Source organism: Neomonachus schauinslandi, chromosome 13 (genome assembly GCF_002201575.2).
Source record: "Neomonachus schauinslandi chromosome 13, ASM220157v2, whole genome shotgun sequence".
Classification (NCBI taxonomy): Eukaryota; Metazoa; Chordata; class Mammalia; order Carnivora; family Phocidae; genus Neomonachus; species Neomonachus schauinslandi.
In genome coordinates, this window is record NC_058415.1 from 16,429,967 (window position 1) to 16,445,618 (window position 15,652).

Below are 15,652 nucleotides of genomic sequence, written 5' to 3' on the forward strand. Positions count from 1 at the left end.
AGCTAAGATGAAGTTATATAAAATCTTCCACTTGCATGCTAATTCATACTGTAATAAACACAAGAAATTATCTTAAAGTTTTGTCAGGTGATCTGGAAAGGAGCTTTTCAGGAGCATTTACAGAGATACAAAGGAGAAATTGCTCACCTGTACCAAAAACCATCAGGAAAAAAAATTCTCCATTTGGCAGCTCCTGTTTCTTCTCTGTCAACCCCAGTTTTGAGTTTTTTGTCTAATTCTTACAATTTGTAGGTTTGTATGCATTTTTATAAAGGCTATTAATTTTTTGTGCAGCAATATTTCCACCAGTCTATTGTGTATATATTTTCACTTTGTTTGGGGCCTTTTGCCATTCAAATATTCAGTTTTAAGTTTTTATATAGGAAAATACATCTAACTTCTTCTTTATAGGAGCTGGGCTTCCTAATTTGGAGAAGCTTGCCCCTATCCAAAACTTTATATAAATATACACAAAAATGTAATTTTATTAATTTAGGTTTTTACTTCTATATTTTATTTAAATCTCTAACCCATGTGAAATGTACTTTTGTATGTGATATGAAATAGAAATCTAGCATTACCCATAATATTAAAATGCATCATATTTTCTAATCTGAACCTAAATTCCATTTTTATTTTTATATAAAGTTCTTATAGTCTTACATCAATTTCTGTATGCTCTGATACTTATCTACTTCTGTGACAATATATCTTATTTTTATTGGAATGACTTTAGAGTAAGTTTTGGTAAGGGAAGTCCCCTGCACTAATCTTTTTTTCTACTTTGGTCTTCTTGAAAAAAACTTTTTTATCATACACACACATGCACACACAGGAGTATCTACTTCTTGTAAATAAATCAAACAGTACAAAATACATGGCACGAAACATAACCCTCATTCACCCTCTAGTTCCTCCAGTTACTCCCTATTAAAATGTTTGTGTATTTTCTAGTTTTTTTGGCTAAGCATTTTTATACATTTAAATTCATTCTGGACTAACCTTATTTTTAAAAGCAATTTCATTAGCTATTCACAGGCATTTATTCTTCTAAAGAACACTTAAAATATTTCAGTCTAGTTCCATAAAATACAGCATACCTCATCTCTTACTATTAAGTATCTGAAACACACTGGCAGCCCAATACTTAGTTCCTTTGATGTTTTTTGAATCAGCCTATTTTGGTAGAGCTTGTATGATTGCAACAAAAAGAGATTCACCCAATCTAGCTTATATAAATGGGGATTTGTTATATGTAAGTCTTCAAGGATCGTGATAAAAAATTGGAAGGGAGTTTACCAAAATATAATAATAGGACAAGCACTAAACTGAGACAAAATTTCACAAATGATCCAACTCTCAAATTGAACTAAATCATTAAACAAGCAGTTTAGAACATCAGGTACTGGATACCAAATTGAAAATGACAGAGTCACTGTCCTTAAGATGCTCACTGCACTCATGATGAGCACCAGGTAATGTATGGAAGTGTTGAATCATTATATTGTACGCCTGAAACTAATATTACACTGTATGTTAACAACTAGAATTTAAATAACAACTTTAAAAAAAAAGATACTCACTGTATAATGGGGAAAATGGGATGCAGAAATAATGTGATTTGCATGGGATCACACAGGTAAATTAATTGCCAACTGAGACCTAGACTTCCATATTTTCCCTCTACATGTGCTTGCAAACCCTGATAACACGACAAAGTTGCTGTCTTTATCTATTCAGTTTCTTGATTTTAGTCTCAGAAGAAAAGGTGCCCTTACCAAAGCTCACCCGTGACCACTAATCTCATTCCTTCATACTCTCTTTTTATATCTATAATTACCCATTTTGTTCAGTCCCAAATTTATATAGAAGGAAAGAAGTGTGTGTGTGTGTGTGTGTGTGTGTGTGTGTGTGTGTGTGTGTGTGGAGGGAGAGAGAGAGAGAGAGAGAGAGAGAGAGGGAGGGAGAGAGAGAAAACTCGATCTACTATCTTTTAAATGAGTGGTCCACCCCTCTCCCATCCACCAAACAACTTGAAAGGATAATCCAAACACTCTCCTGCATCCATCCATGTCTTAATAGCTGTTCACTCCTCAGTCCTAAAGCTTTCCTGAGAATCACTAATAACTTCCTAATCAACAAACCCGATGGCCCTTGGGTTCTCTGCCTGTCTCACTCTGTTGATCATTCCTTCTTTCTTGAAACTCTTATCTACTTCGACTTCTCTGATACAATAGCAATGTAGTCCACCATTGCCCATCCATCCTCATATTCGCTGGCTTATCCCTCCATCCTACCCATTAAAAAGAGACATTTGGTTTCTTCTCATATTATTTTGCTTCTCCTTAATGTTTCTGAGTGTCTTAAAAATCTTTATTTTCACCTCTTAACAATTACCAAATCTCCAGTTCTACATACACACCAAAACTGAAAATTAATCTCAACATTTTCCCCTATTTATTCAAGAACCTACTCTGCCTTCCTTACTTATTTCTATTAATGGTATATTCATTATATCAGCTTCCTACTCATGAAGATTTGTTTGACTTCTCCATCACTATAACCAACACACTGCCCACCAGCACCACCATAGAATCATGAACTAGACTTTGTAGCTTTTGGTTGTCAAAATATATCAACCTTTCCTCTTTGTTTTTTTTTTCATTTTCACTGGTGCCGTTTTAATGCAGACCCACATTATCTATGACCTGATATATTTATTACAAAAGTATTTCCTAGACTCCATGATGGACCTGAATCAGGCATTAGATAAGTATTAAATAAATTTTTCACAGTGTCCTTTTATCCTCAAAGTCAAAATTCACTGTTCTTTATTTAATGGCATTTAACAAATAACTAGCTTCAGTCCTAGAGTGTGTGGACATGCCATACTGTGCGGTGGACAAGAGTTCAAATGTCCATTTATTCATCTGCAAGTGTATTTTGAGCATCTACTATTTGCCAGGTAAGATGCTAGATTCTGGGGATTCAGCACTGAAAAAAGTAAAATCAGGAAAGTTCCTGTACTCATAGAATTTACAATTTAGAGGCTATATCTGGGTTTGAATCACGGATCCAGCATTTTTTAGATTTGGGATCTTAGGCAAATTCCTTGACCTTTCTAAGCCTGTGTTTCTTTATCTTTAAAAAGGGGCGGGGGGCAGGGGTTAGGGTAGTGAGCTATAATACACACCATGTAGGCTTTTTTAGGAAATAGAAATCAGATAGGCTGATAGACCACGTAGTTCATCCAATAAATGTTAGCTCTTTTGTTTTTTCCTAATCTGTTTGTTATTTTCCTAAGGCTTACCTAACCTTTTATCCCACATATTGGGGCTCATTTTGTTTTGGCCCACATGCATTCTTTCCAATTTATTACATAAAGCACCAGCTATACATTTTTAGCATATTTTCTCTTTTTTCATTCTGAAAAGTTGTTGAAATTACATCCATACTTAAAAATGAAGCAGAACTTAAAAGTACTAAAAGATTATGAAGACTCTTCATCTGATAATATAATAGAATAGTAATAAATATGAAAATAATTAGGTTTTACTTTCTTTTATAATTATGTAACCAAGCCCAAACATCATTTTTTTTCTTACCCAAATTAGGAGAGTTTAAAATGAAAAAGAAAAGAAAATCTCTTCTCTCTCCCTCTTTCCTACCCTCCTACCCCTGACCCCACCTTCCATTCATTGGAAACTAAGAAAGAAAAGATCTTATTCAGATAAGTCTTTGCTATATTTCTGGTTCGCATCCAGTGGACAAACAGTGGAAAGTATCCATTCAGCCAATAATTATCACATACCTTATAAAGTACCAAGAGCTCTTCCAAACTCTAGGGAAATCCTGGCCTGTGCTCTCATGGAGCTTCCATTCCTTAGGAAACAGAGCTGTTACAGCTGCTGGGGCTGTAGTAATTACCTCCATGTGAATACACTTACACTTGCAGAAGATATTGGAGCTAATCTAGACTATTTTCAGCCTACTAGAGAAATCTGTATAGTAGAGCATCTTTACCGAAGCTTTTCCTTCAATCTTTCTTGGATGCCTCCAGCAACAGTAAGCTCAGTACTTGACCATTTCCATTTTTCATAGGTAAATATTTAAAGTTCTTTTTTTCCTCATTTTCCCAATATTTAAGATAGCTTTATATATCTTTCTCAACTTTCACAGCCACATAGCCCCCCTAAACACCCAGTCTTCTAGTCATTCCAAATGTAATATTATTATCAATATTGCCAGTGTTCCTCCTCTGAGATTCATGTTCTTTAAAACAGTCTCTATAGACTCGCCAGCTCAGCATATAGTGAACCATTACTTCCTATTTGGTTCAAGCATTTTAGAATTGAAATAATCCTAAATGCCGTGTTCACCCTAACTGGTTGGGTGAACCATAATAAACCCTTGCCTCTGTCAGGATATTTCTTGTCATTATTACTCTGTGGCCTTATAGCTAAATCTGAGGGATGGTGGTATGTCCAGAAAGCAGGTTAGCAGGAACAAAAGTGAAATTATATCAATTTTTTAGATTAAGTACAGTGCTATGTGACCTGCTGATTTTCATTTAAAATTATCAACTTAGAACATCCTTCAGACCCAGGGACAAAAGCAGAGTTTCAAGATTATAGGAAACCAAATCATAACGTAATCATTCAAGTTCACTTCATGTGAACAAGGTCATTATATCAATATATTATTATGCCAATAAAAATAGGGATAGTTGCTGGCAGATAGGTTACAAAAATATCAGATAATCATAAGTATTTTATGACTTCTGGAAAATGCTGATTTCTTTAACTTAAGTCCTGAATATTTATTTTACACAAATGGGTTCCATTCAGTTGACATAATTTGCAACTTACTAGGAAAGCTCAAGAACTCAGTTTTTTTAATTTTTAGGAAGATCCGAAATGTCCCAGATCACCACAGTATAACCAATGACCAACATTTATTCCACTCTAAAAAAGAAATACTTTTGTACCACTATATGTAATATAATACAGTTTTTAAAATGATAAACTTAAGTCTTTATTTCTAATTAATTTTTTTCAGAAGTTTTCGGAAGGGATTAAGAACTGTGTGATAGAGTTCTAAGCAAAATTATGCATTGTTGAACCGACAAAGCAAAGGACATATAAAAATGTGTAGGAGGGGGGAAAGGCACTTATAGTATATGTGTTGACTATCTTTTTTAAGAATTACAGATATTGCAGCAGTAAAAGAAATTTAAGAATTCAATAAATGTTCAGCAATGTAAGACTAGAAGAGTTAAAATTCCTGAATTTTGAAATTTCTCTTTAATCAGAAATAGAAACTAAAATAATCACAACAATAATAATTATAGTGTTTACAAAGGCTTTAAAGAACTTTCAACATTCCTGTGTCTCTGCTTGAAGCACATAAAATTAAAATGATGTAGTCACAATTTGTTTCTTGACTATTTTATATTCAGTAATTTTTAATGAAGCAACTAAATTAGGCATAACTTAGTGCAGCTTTAATGTAGTTATGATGAATATATTTTACTTGATTAAAAATGATAAAACTGGGGAGCCTTAAATATTATCTTAAAAGATTAACTACTGTGTCAATTACAAATCTAGGGGAAAGGTATTTATAAGGGAATAACTATTCTGAACAGTAACTTCCTTTTGTTCATTTCATTTAATTAAAGACTCAATCAACTTGCACTCTTAATAGTAAAATTTTCCTAAATTACACATTGGCTTGCAAATGGAAGGGCATATAGCAGGGCTAAGTCAATTTAGCACTAAAGAAGATTCAGCAAGTAATCCATTTTTTATTTAAAGGGGGGGACTACTTGGCAGTGTAGGGTGCAGTAATTAACTAAATAATCGCCAATTCCGCATTGCACTTTGTGTTACATGACATAATATGAATAAATACCAGTAAAAATCAAATTATTTGTACAGGTGAATGATGATGAGGCCTGCTCTGCCAACAGGTACACTAATGAGTAGGAGCCTCAATGTCTTAAGACTGAGTAGAAGAAGCAAATTTTTCCCCTGTCTTTTAGGGGACCAATTAACCTACTATGGTGGGGAGCCAGGGAGTAGATGTGATCACTATATGTTTACTGTGTCCACTGAGAGGGGAAAACTTGCAAAGGAACAGTTTTGATATATGCATTGAATTTTTATCAAAATACAAATAAATGGTCATAGATGACAGTTTTCACCTAAGGAATACAAAATACTTACGTTTAATTGCCAGTCTCCAATACATAGATAAATGTCTTCTCATAGCAAGTGGGCTTGAAATTCCTCCCTCCTAGAACCCTTGCACCTTTATCAAATAAGCAGCACCACACAATCATGCCTCTGGCCTCAGCCACCTCCCTGGCATCACTGGGATAACCACAGTCAGCTGGGGCTGTTATCCTTGAATAGGGTAGCCCAATGCCAGGAGATTTCCAAATGCTAATAAAAATTTCCTTGACAAAAGAAAGTAGTAAATATTTTAAAAATAATTTTTTTAAAAACTGAAGAAATCTTAGTGTGTCGTGTTTTCTGTTTTTAGGATTCAGGGCGGGAAGCATCAGAAAGATGGTTTGAAAGGAAGCGGATGGCACTTGCATGGGACTGCATTTTGGTTACGCTCAAAGTGATGGAAGTTGATTTGCATGATTCTGCCACTAAAACTGAAGCGTCCTGTTCATGGAAACCCCCGCCAGAGATTCGGAGTTTACCGAAAGAGGACTCTGCAGAGCGCTGCCAGAAATTCAAAACTAACTATCGGGGCAGGCAGTCGCTGCGAGAGAGGGACGGAACGTGGGACCCGGGGAGCCCCACGACTCTCGCCTCTAAAAGGACTGTCAGTGCCTTCTCCCTCCTCCTGGAGTCGGAAGTGAATGTCACCTGCCGATCTGCCCCACTCTCTGGCTCATTCCCTCTCCTTTGCCCAGTTCGGACAGTCTCTAGTGACCAGCTTCAGCTCCGGCCGCCTTCGGGCTCCAGTGTCCCTAACCCCCGCCTCTCTCCGGGAATCGCGTCCCCTCCCCCGTGGTCCCGGCCCCTCCAAGCGCTGCCGGGCGCTGATAGGCGGCGGCGCTGACAGGAGGCGGGGCCTCGAAGTCCCGGCCAAACCCGCCCTCGCGTATAAGCCCCTTCTCGACTCTCTCTCTCCATCTCTCTCCTCTCTTTCTCTCTCGCTCCCTTCCTCCCTGTAACTGAACAGTGAAAATTCACTGGATCCGCTAACAGGCACAGATGTCATGTGAAAACGCACATGCTCTGCCATCCACACCGCCTTTCTTCCTTTTCTGTTTCCTTTCCCCCCCCCCCCTTGCTCCTTCTCCTTCTTCTTTGTAACTAACAAAACCACCACCAACTCCTCCTCCTGCTGCGGCTGCCCTTCCTCCTCCTCCTCAGTCCAAGTGATCACAAAAGAAATCTTCTGAGCCGGAGGCGGTGGCATTTTTAAAAAGCAAGCACATTAGAGAGAAAGAAAAAAGAAAAACAAAAGCAAAACAAAACCCAGGCACCAGCCAGACAGCACATTTTTTTCACCCTTCCTGAAAACAAACAATCAAACAACCATCAAAACAGTCATCACCACCACCATCAAAACTGTTAGCATAGCAGCGGCGGCGGCGGCAAACGTCACCCTCCGGCCACGGCGTCCGCCTAAAGGGATGGTTTTCTCGGCGGAGCAGCTCTTTGCCGACCACCTTCTTCACTCGTGCTGAGCAGGATTTTTGGGCTCCGCGGTTCGGGCTGGGAGCAGCTTCATGACTACGCGGAGCGGGAGAGCGGCCACACCATGCGAGGTAAGCGAGCCCGCGGACACCGAGGCTCCCCGGGTCCGGCTAACTCCAGCCAGATGGGGAGATGGGGGAGGGGAGCGCACCCCGCAGAAGGGGAAGAAGGTTCTCGGGGCGCAGGTCTGGAGTTCGCGTTCGCAGGTGGGCTACAAATGGCCTGGGCGTAGAAAGTTGTGGGAAGGTGTTGATGCCTCTCGGGAGTTCTGGAGGGACGCAGGAGGGCGCCTTTTTGGAGAGAGGAGCGGCGCCAGTTGCTTCCTCCCGGTGCATGAGTTGCACTGAACCATTTTTGCTTGTCACTCTCGGGTGCGGAAGCGGACGCCGGATGGAGAGGGCTGCCTCCCGACAGAAGCGGCTGGAAGCACCCGGCGCGCAGTGGTGGCCTGCCCGGGTTGGGTGCGCTCGGCGCACGGGCAGGCGGCGGGGCGCGAGCGAGCGGGCACACATACTCCAGGTTACTAGGCCCACCAGCGTCCCGGCCCGCTAATACGTCCCTTCGTGGGAGTGGTAGGCAGAGGGGCGGTGTCGCGGGACTGGACTGGGATCGTCCCCTGCGTGGGTCCCTTGCGCCGGCGCTACGCCCTGGCCAGGTCCGCGTGCTGGAGCCCGCACGGTCCAGGGACGAGCGCCGCCCCAAAAAAAGTTGCGCGGAGAAAGTTCCAGAGGATAGGAGAGCCCGCGCTACCCGCGGCAGAGAAAGCTCTTTTGTCAAAGGGCTGCTGCGGGAGGCGTGCTGGGTGAGCCCTTGAGCCAAGACCCCCAGCGGCGACAGCGGTGGCAGGTCCCTGGAGCAAGCTGGCAGCTGTGGGGCGGCGCACCAGGGACAGGGGAGAGATACTTCCCCTGGGTACCCTCTGGGCTGCCCCAGTGGATGGCCTGGCCGGGTTTAGGGAGTCACTTTGTCTGTCTCTTCCCCTGCAGTACTGGGACCTTCAGATTTCCTGCGCGCTGTGCTCGGACCCTCTCTCCCCCACTTTCTGCTTGGCCACAACTTCACTCTTTTCTTGGAGAGCGGGCCGGGTGCCAGCGTGCCATGGGGATATGTGCAGGTCACTGGGCACCTGCCTCACCCCGTTTTTCTTCCTGGCTACTCCGCAGTTCTTTGTGGGACTCTCCTCTACCCTTCGCATGCCCTCCAGGTCCTGACAAAATAAAGTTGAAGGTGGCTAACCCCGGACCTCCCTACATCCCTGACCCGGCGACAGGTGGACTAGGCAGGTAGAACTTGGGAAGGTGGGGCTGCAAACACTCCGCGCCTTCCACCGGGCAGTGTACACCTCCCACTCTCTCCCCCAACACTTACCTCTCTAGAGGGGCCCCCAGGGGGCAGCGGGCATGCTCTCCCTGCTCCGCACACAGTGAACCCTGGAACTTGGACTCTAGGGCAGGGATTGGGTTAGCCGGCTGGGTTCTGGGACGTGGCAGGAAAGGGAAGGAGGAAGAACAGAGAGGTTGTCCAGGGAAGTGAGTGGGAGGGAGATAGCTGAAGATCAGGGACAAGGACATCTTCGTGGGATGATTGACCCGTGCCCTGGAAGTGGGAGCTCCCATGCATGCGAACTGGTTCCAGTTGAGTGTCCCAGTTGGGGGTTTGGTCACAGGCTCCACTGTCCAAATTCTTTCAGAAAACTGTACTTGGGCAATTGGCGAGTATAGAACCTTAAGTGAAAGATGCCCCCGTCTTTGTTTTTCTTTTTCTGCCCCATCTCACCACCATCCGCTCTTTCAGTTTCGCCTACTCTGGTCGGGGGCTGCCAGTTCTCCCTTCCCTTACTTCTCCCCTTCCAACATTCCTCGGTTGGCTAGGTTATGTTCTGAAGGTCCGAAAGCACGCGTCACCTTCGCTCGGACCCGGCACTAGGATGTGCGGCGTAAAAGCCGCTCACTCTCCCCTTAAATTGAAGAAAACGGAGCAGTGTGGGGCAGGAGTGGGTTGTAGCTTGATCGCGCTGCTCCTGAAGGAGCAATATGCCGAGACAGTCCGGGCTCGCCACTGCGCTTGCTTCGTTCGGGGACTCTAGCAGCCTGAAGGGTTGAAAGCCAGGCGCTCGCGTAGTGCTCACCTTTAGAAACCAGTCGAAAACCCACACCCGGTTTCCAGAATGCGTCACCCTAGCCAGGCTGCCCAGAAGAGTTTACAAGTCCTAACTTAAAACGGCTCTCCGGGGGCCCGGGGCCTCCCGCTGGAGAAAAAACAAGCTTACCAGGTAGCAGAGACCTTTCCTCTACCTCCCAGGCTCTCTTTTCCTGACCCCTTACTGTGTCTCCTCTGCCCTCCCTACGCATTTCCTACAGGCTGTACCCTCCCGCAACATCAGGTGTTGTTCCTTAAGGATAGGTTGAGAAAAGGTCCTGGTTGCTCAGACCTCTTGTGGGAGTCAGGGGTTGAACTTGAGTGTGAACTTGAGAAGTGAGAGCGGAAACGAATCAGCTTTCTCTTGTGCCTCGGCTACTAATCAGCCTGCATCAGGGGGAGGGGATGGTTTCTGAACTCGGCTTTAGTATCCACTCTATTTCTCCCATACACCCCCCACCAAACACACACACACACACACACACACACTCCCCATCCCCAGGTGGTCCCTGTCAATGCCTTGGCCTTGGCTTCACTGTTTGGCAACTATCCTTAGTCAGGAGCTTTGTGCGATGTAAACTTGGTCCAGGATTAAGGGGTCGCCCTCCGGACCAATCCGGCTAACCCACCCTCCACCTCCTCCAGCCCCCAGCAGACAGGTCTAGGATAGTTAAGAGACTTTATCCTGAGGGAAGCTCTGGGGTAAGAAAGGGGTTAAGAGGCTCTGGTCTTTGAGGTCATTATGTGCCCACTGCTTAACTGATTCGTTCAGAGCTCAGTGGCTTACTCTGGGCTGGCCTGGGGCGAAGGAGGTTGTCTTTGGTGGCGCACAAAGCATTTCACCCTTTGTCTGCTAGAGAGTACCACTGAGTTCTAGTGATGCTACTTCACAGATTGCATCTTTGAAACGAATAACTTCTGAAGACAGAAGGGAGGACTTTTAATTGGGTCCGTCCATAGGTGAGAAATGAGTGAGCCCAGGTGCGGGTTTCAAGACTCCTTCCTCAGAGGTCTGTCAGCAGTTGATTACACAGGCTCACGGAAATGGTCGGATTTTTCAGTCCTGCCTCCGCAGAAAACCCTGCTTCCCAAAACAGGGGCACAGATGTCGTCGCAATCAATAGGTGATTGTGGCTCCTACGGATTAGAAATCTGGTTTTATGCTTGCTGTAAACAAGGATGGGGCTTGGCTTTTCTAAAGCCCAGTTTTCATCTATTATTTTCAGGTAGTTAATTTTTATTAACTGCTAACTTTAGAAAAGCAGCAGCTTGCTCTCAGGGGTATGGTAGCCCTTTGGAAGTCTGGAGCTCTGAATGTACTGCTGGCCAGGTCTTTAGATTTCCTAAACAAATTCTCTATCTTAATTTCTTCCACAAATCCTAATTAAATATTTCTAACCAGAATTCCTATCTTAATTTCTTCCACAAATCCCAATTAAATATTTCTAACCAAGATTCCACATTCCAAAATTAAAAAAAGAAAAAAAAAAAACATTGCTGGAAGGACATCTTTGTCAATAGTCCATTAATAATTGTTCATTAAGTAATCCAGTAAGCTGTCTTAATGGATTCCAAGAAAAGTGAATGTTTAAACAGTTTGAAGAAAAATTCTAAAGGTCTGTTTCAAGTATTGTTGGGAAAAAATAAAATATTTTCTTAGATGGTTACATCCTGGGACTCTCTCCTCCCCCCCCATCCCCATCATCCTGAGTGAATTTACAAGTATTATGACACAGAAGTGTTTGATATCCTCAGTTTTTGGGGTATGTATGAGTAGCACCAAGGCTTTTTTTTTTTTTTTTTTTTTTTAAAGATTTTTTTTTTTTATTTGAGAGAGAATGAGAGAGAGCACATGAGAGGGGGGAGGGTCAGAGGGAGAAGCAGACTCCCTGCCGAGCAGGGAGCCCGATGCGGGACTCGATCCCGGGACTCCAGGATCATGACCTGAGCCGAAGGCAGTCGCTTAACCAACTGAGCCACCCAGGCGCCCAGCACCAAGGCTTTTTACTTTTCTAGATGTTCAGATAATCAGGAACTGGGAAACCAGGATGGAAATATAAAGGGAGAAATTCTGAACAGCAAGACTCACAAACATGAAGGATACAAGATTAAAACTCCTTTGGTAGAATTCATGTAAAACTTAGAAGTCCTGGATTTTGCTTTTGCTATACTGTTTAGAAAACCCTTGAAAGATCTTTTCTTGTATCATTATTAAAGTGGTGTATGTGAAGCTTTGCTTTAATGTAAATAACATGTTTATTTTACACTCTTCATCAAATATGAATGCTAACATTTACTTATTTTGGTAACCATTTGTTAAATACTAAACTATTAGCAGCCTTAAAAGTGATTGTTCTGGTGTAAATTAATGAGAATACACTTTATTTCAAATTTAAATGTTACAGAATCATGAAACCTAATTTTACCACAACAAGGACTTAACAGCACCAAGAAAATATTAACTGTTACGGTTGGTCTTCATGAAAGTGACATTGGAACTGTGTCATAATACCTACGTTTTCCCTAAAAATAGCATATATAGAATTGGCACCAGGATTTTAATGTGCTTCAAGTTTTTCTAGGTAAAAAAAACAAAACTTTTTTTTCAGCTATTATAACAAATTTTACAAACTTGTATCCACCTTTTAGAAATGTAATGTGGCCATTTTAGTTTTTATACCCTTTAGTACAATAGTCCTTAAAAATAGAAGTGTGAATCACAACACATTAACTAGATTTTTTTCATTGCAATGAATAATATAACTCTAATTTGAAGGACATAGTATAACATTCAATTAATACAGAGTTTTAAATTATTCTAGTAAATTATCAAGTTAAAAAAATTCTACATAGGTCTGCTGGTGTTCTGCAAATTTGTAAATAAAGTGAAGTTCTAAATTGTGAACAATAACATCATTGTTACTGTACATTGGTGAAATCTAAGCCTTACAGATAATTATATGAGGAAATAGGAGAATTAATTCCAAAGTTAAAACCATCAAATTCTGAACAGATTGTAACAAATCAAAGGTGATGAGCATGTATGTTATTAATGCAAAAGTCATTAGTGATTGAGGTGACTTAGTATATACATATACATAGTATATAAGAATTTCTTAAGACTAAATCATTTTTGTATTTATTCTATAAAGGCATTGAAAGTTTTAAATTATATTGCCATTAATTTAATGTAATTGACATTAATGAAACATTTTATTGTGATGTTAAAATATACAGAAAAGTAAATACAAGGAGTGGACACTGTACTTAATAATTGATATTTATTCTCAATGTGGTTTTACTATTCCATCCATTCTCATCTAAGGGATAGAAATTAAGTAGACAAATGAAATAAGTCTTTTGTAATGTAATGAGTAACGACCTTTGATAAAATGAGCGCTCTACACATAAAGTATTATTCCTGTAATTTTGTAATCATCTTCCAATTACAGCTTCTTGCAAATATTTATCTTACTTTGAATAGAATCTCTGACTTAACAGAATCCCTAGCAGATAATAGCAGTCTTTGGAGGCGTCTGTTGATACACACTGATACACAATATGTATATGTATGTGCCTATAACCACCCACTCAGACAAGAAGAATGAATATTTGAGAGAGAAAATCATTCTTATCTTTGCTTTCACAATCCAGACTTCCAAATTCAAACATATTTAGAGAAACAGACGTAACTTTCCAGAGCATTCAAAAGGAAGAAATGAATACATGTGGCACTTGAGTCGCATAAAAAGAAACTGTTAATAGCATGTATTTATAAATAATCTACACAAAACTCCATTATACTACCTAATGATAATTAGAGAGAAAAGGAATCAAAGAATTCAGGACTGCCAAATAAATAAAATATTCCCTCTCAAATTAAGCTACAAATTCATAGATAACAAGGCTTATGCCATGAATTGAAGGATGCCTCCTTTGTAGCACAAGACAAAGGGAGCATAGAGGAATAAATATTGATTGAACTAATCATCTGATGAATAGAAATGAGATTTACCAGTGCACCAATATAATAGGCTATGTTAACTAGTTCTTTCATAGCGCATATGCTGCCCTTTCAACCCCTGACCCCATCCATTCAATTCTTAATGAGGGAAACCACAGGTGTTATAACGGCATTTATAGTGAATCAAGCTAAATATAATAACCATGTGGCTAACTAATGGCATTGAGGGGGTGGATTCTTATGAAAAGAAATAGTATGATCATAGTGTCACAAAATTATTATGCATTGCAAGCCACTTAGAATTTTGGCTTGCTCTGTTCACCTTTAAAATATATCTCTGTGGCCATCAATATTTCAAGTCCTAGATTTATTTTCCCCTTAATAAGTGCAATTCTAGTCATGCTTATCTGAGGAGTCAAAAATGTTACTCAATATATACATTTTACCTACATTGCTTAATACTTCACATAGTAAACATTGAAAACATTTAAAAATAACACTTAGAAGGTATACTATTTTATACTTAATATGACATGCTTTTTTCTTGGTTAGTGCTTATTTCTTAAATAATCAAAACAGACTATAACTTTGTAATAATTATTATAATTATATGAAAAGTTTTGTTTTAAAAATTAAATTGGGATGTTCTTGGCTTAGGCAGGTTCTTACAAAGGCCAAAATGAACATGTCACCCTTTTCCAAAACATGAGGCTAAAAACTTGTCCAGAAACATGCCCTTATGAAAGAGCAAAGGTAATTTGTTTTGACTTAAGCATGCTCACCTCTGCATCACGAATATTTTATTAACTGGCTGGGTATGATGACTTTGTAAATTACTTTGCTAAAAAGAGTATTTGTTGATGTCATTTTTGTGTGTGATTAGTTATCATATCATGTGGTACCTGGGTTATATTTCTCTAATTCAGAGGAATTATAGACATCAGCAAAGAAAGGGAAAATTAATCTGATTGTTTACTGAATTATGTTTTTTGTTACTAGTTATCACTTTGTACTCATGTGAGCCCGATATCCTGGTACCGTAGGGTATATGAAGGATTCGGGTTGCTTAAAGAAAACCGTTACATAGATTTTATCTCATAGTAAAGCTTTTTTTCCAATGAATATTACAAGTCAATTTAAATTATATTTTTAAAAATGTTTTTATGACTGTTCAGTAAAGCACCCTTCTTTAAAGACTATTAAATTCATTACCTGAATTTCATTAGAATTAAGCTGTGATCATGTGACAACAGCAGATATACAATATTTTCATATTTAATCAGAACTGCAAAAGGTATTCTCTGAATTTGAACACAAAATCTTCCTTAAAAAGGAAACAGCAAAAGCTTTTTTAAAAGGCCTTGACATTTATAGTCCTTATTTGGCATGGAATAATAAGTATTACTGGCCACAAACAAAATTATAAAATATTTTATTTTAATCTTCTATTTTTTAAATACCACTTTCAAATACAAATTTCTTTCCTTATTTGGAACCAACTAAGCTTGATTCTCCCCCATTCTAAAAACTTTGTCAGACTCATGGATCAACTCATATCTCGGAGAACAAAGTAAGATGTACTTTCAAGTATGAGAATAAGATTTTCAGTTTCAATTTTCAATTTTAATTTTAAAAAGGATAGGCTCTAAGATTTCATCTTTTACAGACATTTATATATGTATATGTGTATATATATATATATATATATATATATATATATATACACACACATACACACAAATAGAAATGTAAGTGATTGACATTTATTTATTCAGGATTTATTGAGCATCTACTCAAAGCAGTGCACAGAACTGAGCCTTAAGAA

The 15,652-nt window shown here is 39.9% G+C and overlaps 1 protein-coding gene across 1 annotated transcript in view; it reads left to right on the forward strand.

The window, feature by feature from the left end:
• Window positions 1–7,751: 7,751 nt before the first annotated feature.
• Window positions 7,752–15,652, forward strand: part of RORB (RAR related orphan receptor B) — a 190,067-nt gene continuing 182,166 nt past the window's right edge. Inside the window, exon 1 of the mRNA XM_021694399.1 lies at window positions 7,752–7,795. Within this exon, the coding sequence (XP_021550074.1) occupies window positions 7,789–7,795 (7 nt within the window). The 5' untranslated portion in view covers window positions 7,752–7,788. The remainder of the gene's footprint in view (window positions 7,796–15,652) is intronic.